Source organism: Tamandua tetradactyla, chromosome 14 (assembly GCF_023851605.1).
Source record: "Tamandua tetradactyla isolate mTamTet1 chromosome 14, mTamTet1.pri, whole genome shotgun sequence".
NCBI classification, from domain to species: domain Eukaryota; kingdom Metazoa; phylum Chordata; class Mammalia; order Pilosa; family Myrmecophagidae; genus Tamandua; species Tamandua tetradactyla.
In genome coordinates this window covers 30,023,847-30,034,349 of record NC_135340.1, presented here as the reverse complement: position 1 = coordinate 30,034,349, position 10,503 = coordinate 30,023,847, and the positions used below count along the sequence as shown (strand labels likewise).

The 10,503-nt window shown below is 42.1% G+C and overlaps 1 protein-coding gene across 1 annotated transcript; it reads right to left on the bottom strand.

The window, feature by feature from the left end:
• Nucleotides 1-360: 360 nt before the first annotated feature.
• On the bottom strand, nt 361-3,561 carry CTSG (cathepsin G). The gene is made up of 5 exons (XM_077126512.1): nt 3,495-3,561; nt 1,898-2,045; nt 1,372-1,507; nt 911-1,165; nt 361-534 (listed from the first exon to the last, which is right to left on the bottom strand). The coding sequence occupies exons 1-5, from the start codon at nt 3,547-3,549 to the stop codon at nt 361-363; spliced, it is 768 nt and encodes a 255-aa protein (XP_076982627.1). The 5' UTR covers nt 3,550-3,561.
• Between the last annotated feature and the right edge of the window lie 6,942 nt (nt 3,562-10,503).

Genomic DNA, 10,503 nt, shown 5'->3' with positions numbered 1-10,503 from the left:
TGGGGAATGGGTGGTAGGATTTACGCTTTCTGGTCCCATTTCTCCTGGGGAAGAGACCCCGCTTTCCCGGTGGAGCTCGGACTCAGCCCTGGCCCAGGGACTGGCTCTAAAGGGCGTGGATAAGAATGAGCTGGCCAACCCCTCAGCATGAAACGTGGCAGGTCAGAGGCCGGTCCAGGGGATAGAGGAGGAAGCAGGAAATGGAGTAGACGTGGGGCCAGAGGTCAACCCAGCCCACGCTGGTCACCGACTGAATGACGCTTAATGGACATATGAGAAATCAGGTATATTCGCTGTAGGCGTGGGTATTTATTAAGGCTCTGGCAGTCCCCATGTGGCAAGCGGATCAGGGAGAATCTGTCACAGAGGGGCCCCGCTTTGCTTCTGCTGTTGGAGGCGCCTCATCGTTCTCCTTATCCAAGTCTGGAAACTTGACACCCAGGTGAAGACAGCGGGGGGAGTCCCAAGCCTGTTTCCGTAGGAGACAATCCCCTGGGCCACGCTGTTGCACACGAGGGGGCCCCCGGAGTCTCCCTGTGGTCAGAGAAGGAAGGGACACTAAGCCAGGCCTACCCCTTTGTGCTGCCCTAACGCCAGGACTCCCAGGCTGGCTGGGCTCCTTTAACTGCTGAGGGTCTGTGAGTTGGGCCTTTCAGTTGCTTGTCTGCAGCTTTGGCTGTGGATACTGTCTGCAGCTCGACCCCAGCCAAGGTGCCTTCATGTCCCCCAGTTGCATAGATGTGCCATTGGTCAGATGCCTGTCCCCTCACTCCCCCAGAGATTGGGGGGAAGAACCTGCACCCCCAATTTGGTACCTAGCCTGAGGATTTGGGGGATGTAATCTGTCCCTACTACCCTCATTTTTTCTATTCCCCTCTGTCCCAGGGTTGGCAAATGCCCTTGCTCTTACCAGGAAGGCTGATTTCCTCTTCCTTGGGTCCCCCACACAAATCTGCTTTTGGCTCGTGTACAAAGGAAAGCGAACGCTGCACTCCTGGTCATTCTCCACTCTCAGCTGCACGTCCCGGAGTGTATCTGTCCCTCTGTTGAGGTCCACCATACCCCAGCCGGCCAAGGTGCACAGCGTGCCACGTGCCACCCTGGCCTGGGTCCGAGGCAGAGCCACTGGCCTCACTTCCCTACTCAGTCTGGCCCTGTTCCCCAGCTGGCAGGAAGAGACCGGGCATTCCTGCTCAGCTGGGGCCCAATTATGGGCCCAGAACTGCGGGTGCAGTGCCCTGCCCCATGCCACAACCCACCCTGGGGCCCTGCCCCAGGTCCCCCATCCAGGGTCCCAGGACACAGTGGAGCCGCCAGATGCAGGGGACACTAGGCGTGGGAGAACCAGAGAGAGGGTCGGGTGGGCGGTACCTGCAGCAGCATGATGTCATTCACGTTGGTCTGCGGGTTATAGGCAGGGTGGCTGATTGCTCTGAGCACAGGGATGCGTTGCTGGCTCCTTTCCTGCCTCCGGACATTGTGGGCCCCCAGGATGACATTTATATTGCTACAAAGGAAAGGTGTGTCCCAGGCGCTGCAGGGCACCAGCTCTGCAGGGCTGAGGGGGATTGAGGGGCTTGGAGGGTCCTGGGGCTGAATTCTCTGTGCCCCCTGCTTGTTGGCAGCCTTGAGCTGGAGATTGCTGGGATACAGTGACTCTAAGTTTTGCTTCTTCTGGATTAAATTAAGCCCCATCAAGTGCCTTCCACCTCCACCTCTTGCTATTTTTGATCAGTGTGTTTCTTCTCTACCTAGACATGTCATTTGCATTGACTGTTCCCTCCCCAGCAAACTTCTCCAAACCACTTTTTCACCCTTTCATTGCCACACCCCTGCTTCCAATGGCTCGTTTGAGGAGCTTGTGGGCCAGGGGTTCCTGGCTGCCCTGGGAGCTCACCTTCCTAGGCAGTGAGCTGCTGTCATCACAAAATCTTCTCGCACCAGAAACCCTCCACAAAAGCTCGATCCACCAGGACTTCGTATCTGAAGATAAGCCATGTAAGGATGGGAATGGGGTCTGGCCTCTCGGCCTCCGATGATTTTCCCTGGAAGAAAGCATTTGGTGCCAATCTCTGTGCTCCTGGAATCCACAGTGTGGGCACTGGATTGGAGGCTCCAGAAAAGCTAGCAGATGAGAAGGGGACACAGAGTTGACGTGGGGGAAGGAGAAGTTGGAAATCGGTGGTGAGGGTTGTGGCTTGCAGGGCATCAGGTGCTGGGACAGAGCTCCAGGGCTCTGCAGGAAGCACTGCGGCCCTGAAGGGAGACTCATTCCCCATCCTGAACCTCAGTTTCCCCACCTCCTGGAAGAGGAGAGAGCAATCCTTGGTCTAGACTAGGCAGCTCCGGCCTCATATAGTGAGATGTGATGCTGTACTGCCAGGATGGCAAATCTGGAGGCTCTGGAGTGGCCACTCCCTGCAGTTCCCTGGGACTTTCTTTCTCAGGAAGTTTCCTAGATTCCTCTGCAGTCCAGCTCATGGCCAGCTCATGGCAAGCATGGGATTAGTTTCTAAGTATCTGGACATGACCTGATAGGACTGTGGCTGAATGAATTTATACAGCACACATATAACACTTGCTATGCATTGGGGCTATTCTAGGAGCTTTAATTAACATGAACTAATTTACCCTCATAGCAACTCTATGAGTTATATGTTACAGTTATCTCTATCATCTAGGTAAAGATGTTGTGGGACTATGAATTTAAATAACTTTCCCCAAGGTTACACAATTAGGATATGGGTGAGCGGGAGTCACAGCCAGACAGTCGGACTCAGAGTCTATGTCCCTAATCACTGAATTACATTAAATGGGGAGGGAGAGGTTGAAGAATGGAAAGGGGGGAGGGTACTTCTGTCTAGTGGCCTTGCCTCAACCACTGGGTCCATCTGAGAAGACGGGTTCAGATGAAGACCTGGGATGCAGAGTGAGGTGGGAAATGGACTGGTGTTGTATCTGGATTAAGAGTAAGGGCCCTTGTGTCAGTCAGCTCACCAACTCTGCCACTCAGTGGGTCTTGAGAGACTGCGCTGGCAGACCTGATAGACTAAGTCTTGGGAAGGGCAGGGATTTCACAACAAGCAACTATGTTCTCCTGAGAACACAGAGACACCGCCTGCTTCTCCAGGTCCTGCATGTGGGCATGTTTTCCCGGAATTGGAGAAAGGGATTTTATTGCTTCTTTCTAGCTTCCCTTCTTTCTTTAGAATCCTGTGACCTTCTAGTCACATACTACTCTTAGATGTGAAAGATATGGCCCAAGGAAGGGAGAAAACTCACATAGCATTCTAAGGAAAAGTTTTTTCCTTCCCCTTTCCACTGATTTTCTACTCAGCTTCTGACCTAGAAGCTTGAGGTTCAGAGATGGACTGGGATGAAGTGAGACCACGATGTGTCTTAGGGCTTTCTGAGCAGGGCTACGTGGAGGGTCTTGGAGAACAGGAAATACCATGGAGGGCTTGAGCTTCTGGGGTGGGGGTGGGGTCACTCACCTGCCCTTGTCCTGGGAAGCAGGAGAAAGGCCAACGGGAGTAGAAGGGGCTGCATCTTCCCTGGAGGCTGCCCAGTCAATTGCTGCTTGTGCTTCCTCCTGTCAAGTATTTAGCCCCCAAGACAGGAAGGAAGGGGGTGGGCTAGAGAATGCACAGTCCCATTTTCAGCTGTGATAGATTTCATCACCCACCGCCACCCAAGAGGTGCCCTCACCAACGGCCAGTGATCTAGGTGAAGAGAGAAAAATCCAAGCAAGCATCTGGTCTCCCGCAGAGGTACCAAGTCAGTGCTGATGTAGAATAGGAACCCAGGGTTACAAGAAGCGGGGTCTTGGGCACTGTGCCCCAGAACCCTAAACCTATCAAATGAAATACTATCACCAAGAGTGCATGAAAGCTGGCAGGCGCCTGCTTCCTCCCATTTCCTATGTCTCTGGGATTAGAGCTTCAGTCTTTTGGAATTTTAGGGGCTCTAATTTTGGGGGTTCTAAATGAACGCAAGTTCTCTAGATTGCTTATTCATTTATATTTCAAAGGGTGAATGAGAGATGGGTGGAATGTGGTGGTGGGATGTCAGTGACAATACCAAGAAAAAGTTGAAGGAGGTAGAAGAGGGAAAGGGAAGCCTGCCTTACTACATCTTTTGGTCCAAGGCCAGCCCGCTGTGAGCCCTGTTGCTCCCACTTCTTCCTAGAAGTTGTCAATGTGGTTTGAGTAGCCATCCTCCCCAAATGGGTGAAAGAGCTGCCAGAGAAAGAAAATGGAAGAGCAACACTCTCCCACTGATAATTACTTTGGCAGGTCACTGGAGCCCCTACAAATCCTCAGTGAAAATTATGACACTGTTGAAGGCTTCTACTTTCCTGCTTCTACTCATGCTGTCCCAGAAGGGTACTTGAACACAGAAAAGGCCTAGTAACTTGAGTTCTTTGAGAGTAGTCAGACCCCAGCAGGAGAAAATCTAAGACCTATTTCATTCATGAATACAAGAGACCAACACAATCTTCGTTCTCTGCCCCAGGGCGATAACTTCTAAGCTACTCTGACATATACCGGGAGAAAGGTAGTGCAAATCACTTCAGAATAGCACAGCAGTTGTTAAGCACACATAAAAAACATTGAGAAGATTCTGTATATGCACAGACAAGCATTATAATCCTATATACTTTTGCAAAAAGCAGCAGAATCGAAGACTAATGCAATTCTTGATATTTTATGGAGTGTGTTAGACCCACTAGAAACTCTTATGGAAGTTAAAACCTTCTGCTCATATGTAAGTGACACAGTTATTCATTTAGTTTCAGAGCTTAATCCTTTCTCTAGTATGTGGTCTGTGATTGTGACCTCATGAGATTTCTTTATGCAACTGAAAAGTGAGATGCAGGAAAAGGAGGAAACAACTTTACTGTGGGGTAATTTTAATTTTTTGTTATCTAAATTTTTCAATATTTTATTTTGTTTTAAAAGCATTAGTGTAAATCAAAAAAGAAAAAGGATAAAGAACATTTGTACATGTGAAAAAAGTAAAAACTAAACACCGAATGATGTGAGTAAAGATGTGGATAGAGAGTTTTGATTTTCATTAATGATGGCAAGATTTAAGACCAACTTTCCTACTAAAAACAACCCAAACCACACTTATTTAAAATATCTGCAAATCTTAAAACTCAAGGAACTTCCAAGGCAGGAATCAGACCAAAATAAAAGGGAAATGGAAGCCTTTTCCATTTGGGAAAGTGAGCATGGGTGCTACTTTTCTTCTGAGGGGATTTGATAAACCCACAAAATTTGAAGTTCTGGTCTGATGCTCATGTGAGGTGAGGAATATAAAATCAAAGACCAAGCCCATGTTAAGTGGGCCTATGGAAAACCTCCTCTGCCATGAGTTGGGACCTAAAAAGTCTACACCCTCAAAGTAACAATTAGTTACTAAGAGATGGGTAATGGGCCAGTCTTTGCAAGTAATGGCAAGAAAGAGTAGAATTATATGGATTTTTCTTGGAATCTCAAACCCTGAACTCACATTAATGTGGTTATAGACTGTGCCCAAAGGTATCTAGCAGAAGCAGATACAAACCTGGAAGAAATTGTCATTGTCCTCAGACTTGAATTATACCTAAAAATTATTTTTTAAGTTAATGGCAAGCACGTTACCAAAAATAACAAGCATGCAAAGAAATAAGACATGATGACTAAGAAACAGTAGATAACAGGCAATTAAGACAGAGCAAAATACTTTGATTTTTGGAATAATAAACTACCCATTATTAAACAATTATGTTGAAATAAAAAACAAATTTTAAAATCATTGCAGGAAACATGAAACATTAAAAAAATGACATAATGTTTGGAAAAAAAACACTAAATAGTGGAAAATGTAATAACCAAAATTAAAGTCATAGCAAATAAAATTAAAAAAAAATATTTTTATTGACAAATCTTCACACACAGTCTATATTTGGTGTACAATCAATGGCTTACAACAGCATCACATAGTTGTATATTCATCAGCATGATCATTTTTAGAACATTTTAATCACTCCAGAAAAAGAAATAAAAGAAAAAGAAAAAAACTCATACATCCCATACCCCTTACCTCTCTCTCTCATTTCACCACTAGTATTTAAATTTATTTTACTTCTCGTCCCCCTATTATTTATTTAGTTTTTAACCATGATTTTTTATTCATCTGCACATAATCTGGATAAAAGGAGCAGCAGACACAAAGTTTTCACAATCACACGGTCACACTGTAAAAGTTTATCCTTATACAATCATCCTCAAGAATTAAGGCTGCTGGAACACAGCTCAACAGTTTCACATGCTTCCCTCCAGCCACTCCAGTACACCATAAACTAAAAAGGTACATCTCTATAATGCATAAGAATAACCTCCAGGTTAACCTCTTGACTGTGTTTGAAATCTCTCAGCCACTGAAATTTTATTTTGTCTCATTTCTCTCTTCCCCCTTTTGGCCAAGAAAGCTTTCTCCGTGCCATGATGCCAGGTCCTGGCTCATCCTGGGAGTTCTGACCCAAGCTGCCAGGGAGAATTATAGCCCTGGGAATCTTCCCACATAGGGAGAGGGCAGTGAGTTCATCTGCTGAGATGGTTTAGAGACAGAGGCCACATTTGAGCAACAAAAGAGGTTTTCTGGTGGTGACGCTAAGGCACAATTATAAGTAGGCTTAGTTTATCTTTTGCAGGAATAAGTTTCATAGGGGCAAACCCCAAAATCGAGCGCCTATTGGTTTGGTTGTCCCTACTGCTTGCAAGAATATCAGAAATTCTTCAAATGGGGAAGTTGACTATTTCTTCCTTCCCCCCAGTCCTCCAAGGACTTTGCAAGTATTTCTTTATTCACTGCCCAAATTACTCTGGGATCTATCAAGATATCACACTAAATCTGGACAAACCACAAGATCTCACGCCTTAGTTAAGAGTCCATGTACTTATGGTGTTCAACTAAACTGACCATATAAGTTAAATTAGGTAACGCACTACCGAAAATATAAATTTTGCACCAAGTAAACCTCTCTCCCTTTGGTCTCCACAGAAGATGAAGTTTTAAAATATGAATGACATCATCCTGTATTCTGATCTATGCCAGTCCTACCCAGATCAGCTTCATTCATAGCTCTAGTTGATGTTTGATCCCTTTTACAACATTTTAAACAGTTTCTGTTTGGGGTAGTGCTGACCTTCACAGCTTCAGAGCTCTAACTCTGTGTTTCAGGTGTCACACAAATACCTGAAGTTTCTGGGAATGACCAGGTTATATACAAACAGCTCAGTATCTCAGAGTTAAGAAATAACAGCTACAGCTCCTGAATATATGTGACTGCTGTAAGAGATTACAATCTAGGCCACTTTACAATAGGCCCCAACCTGATAACCCGTGTTCTTGACTTCAGTTCACTGACTTTTTACACTGTAGTTCGGATAGTGGGTAAATTTAATGACAGATTATGCAAAGTTGAATAAAGTATTATTAGCCTGAAATATCTTAGAAAAAAGTATCAAAAATGCAGCACAGAGATGCTAAAAGAAAAAAAAATACAAAAAAATGTTAGAATAAGCAGGACAAACATGTTTAACTAGAGTTCTAGAAGGAGAAGGGAAAACAAGAATAGGAAAAGGCAACATTTAATAAATAGTGGTTGAGATTTTTTTTCTCAAAACTGTTGAAAAACACCCAATTAGAGGTTCAAAAAGGTAAATAAATCTTAAGCAAAATAATAAAAAAATTCATACCTTGAAATCCATATTTCAAAAATTCAAAGCAAAGTAAGAACCTTAAGAGCAACTGGAGAAAACAAACAAGATTACTTTCAAATGAATGACAGATTCATGGCTAAATTCTCAGTAGCAGCAACAGGAACCAAAAGATAATGGAACGGTATATTGTAAGTACTAAAAGAAAATAACTGTCAATCTAGAATGCTATGGCCAAGAAAAAATAGTATATTTTAAATAAGGAAGCAAAATAAAATGATCTCAGGCAAACACAAACTAAAAGAATTCACCACCAGAGATCCCATATTAAAGAAAATTGTGAAGGAAGAAAGAAAAGGATACTGGACGGAAAGTCTGATATGTGAGAAGGACAAAAATACAAGAAAGAAGTAAACATGTGGCTAAATCTGAACAAACATTGATGATATAAAACAGTAATATAATCCTGGCATCAAAGGATTGAGAAAACCTTCTTGACAAAAAGGAAGAAGAGAGATATGAGACAAAATAAAGTTTCAGTGGCTGAGAGATTTCAAACAGAGTCTAGAAGTTATCCTGGAGGTTATTCTTATGATTTATATAGATATCCCTTTTTAGTATTGGAGTGGCTGGAGGGAAGTACCTGAAACCGTTGAGTTGTGTTCTAGTAGCCTTGATTCTTGAAGATGATTGTATAAAGATATAACTTTTACAGTGTGACTGTGTGATTGTGAAACTTTGTGTCTGATTTTCCTTTTATCAGTGTATGGACAGATGAGTAAAAAGTCATGGATAAAAAATAAAAAATAATAGGGGGATAAGGAGTAAAATAAATTGGGTGGATGGAAATACTAGTGGCCAATGAGAGGGTGGGGTAAGGTGTATGCTATGCATGAGCTATTCCTTTTTTCTTTTTATTTCTTTTTCTGGAAGGATGCAAATGTTCTAAAAAATGGTCATGGTGATGAATACACAGCTATAGGATGATATTGTAAGCCATTGATTGTACTCTGTGTATGGACTGTGTGTGTGTAAAGATTTCTCAATCAAAATATTGTAAAAATAATATTTTTGGGGTTTAAAAACACATAGAAATAAAATGCATGACAGCTATAGCGAATAAGTTGAGAGGGTGGTCTATTGAATTAAAGTGATCAAAGGACTTGGCATTTTCTTAGAGGAAACTAAAGTTATTGACTTTGTTTAATTAAGGATGAATACTATAATTTCTATGATATTTAAAATAATAGAACTATTGTGTATAATTCTATATTAGTACTAAGAAAAAAATTTAGTGATTTTAAAAAATATTCAAACATTCTGAAAGAAGGCAAACGAGAGACAAAGAAGTAAAGAATATGTGGGTCAAACATAAAGCACAAACTAAGATGATATAAACCCAAAGATATTAACAGTTACATTAAATATACTTAAAGACAAATACTTTTAGACTAGATAAAAAATTCTACTGCATGCTGCTTAGAATAAATATATCTTTTAAAAAAAGTTTACAGGGAGATTGCAACTAAAAGAATGGAAAATGATATATCGTACAAACACTAACCGACAGAAATCTGGCACAGCTATATTCATATCGCAAAAAGCTGTAAGATAGAAAACACTTCTACAGAAAAAAGGAGTCACTTCTTCTGATAAAAGTTTCAATTTCGATGAAAAAAATTTTTAATTTGTTTGCAGCAACCACATAGCTTTAGATTTTAGAAAGCAAAAATGACATGTCTAGTGGGAAGAAAACAAATCCATGGTAATTTGGGGGTATTTAAAGACACATTCCATAAACTGATTAGTAATAATATACACGTTATGAGGAGCTGATAAATAAAATGGGACAACACTGTGCCCAGCAACTGTAGAATACACACTCCTGTCAGACATAGAATATTTACAAAAAAAAATGGACTGTGCTAGTTTGAAGCTTTTATCTACCCCAGAAAAAGCCGTGGTCTTTTAATCCATTCCTGTGCAGGCTTATCATGGGTGGGACCTTTTGATTAGTTGTTTCAATTGAGATGAGACCCACCCAATTCAAGGTAGGTCTTAATCCTTAAATGAAGTTCTTTATGAAGATAAAAGACAGAAAAAGCCCAGAGAGTTCAGGGAGAGATACCCAGAGAAGTTTGGAGAGAGCTTAGAGAGAAAAAAGTTCCTGGAGGAGCTGAGAGAGGAGGCCACTGAAACCAGAATCTGAAAGTAACAGGAACTGAGAGTGAAGAACCAGCAGACGCTGCCGCGTGCCTTCTAGCTGACCGAGGAATCCTGGGTGCCAGGGTCACAGCCTGTCTTCGGACAAGCTTTCATCCTGTTGATGCTTTAACTGGAACATTTTCATGGCCTTAGAACAATACATTTTCAAACTAATAAATCCATTGTAAAAGCCAACCCATTTCTGGTATATTGCATTCCGACAACTTTAGTAAGCTGAAACAGCTTAGATTGGGCCATAGACTGTCTCAAAAAAGGTATAAAGGATTGAGATTATATAGAATTTATTTTAGACCACAATGAATTTAAGCTAGAAATTAATAGCAAAAATATGAGCAGAAAAAGCCCTAGGTTTTTAAAACTAAAGAAACAGAATACTAAAAAAATCATGAGTCAAAGAAAAAAACATAATGGAAATAAAAAACATTTAAAATAAGCATGATAAAATAATTTATAGTAAAATTTATTAGATATAAATGAACAGAGATGCAATGTGGCTTCAATCCCAGACCATACCTCCAAATTAATTAATTTAAAGGTAAAATAATTAAAACTTTAAGAAGATAGGATA

What these genes read in the sequence shown, in the direction of transcription:
- CTSG (XM_077126512.1), bottom strand. Translation starts at nt 3,549, where the DNA reads ATGCAGCCCCTTCTACTCCCGTTGGCCTTTCTCCTGCTTCCCAGGACA. An exon ending in GCAGCTCACTGCCTAGGAAG is followed by an intron (nt 1,508 to 1,897) that starts GTGAGCTCCCAG and finishes TTTCCTTTGTAG; the next exon opens with CAATATAAATGTCATCCTGG. An exon ending in AGAGGAAATCAGCCTTCCTG is followed by an intron (nt 535 to 910) that starts GTAAGAGCAAGG and finishes CTCTGACCACAG; the next exon opens with GGAGACTCCGGGGGCCCCCT.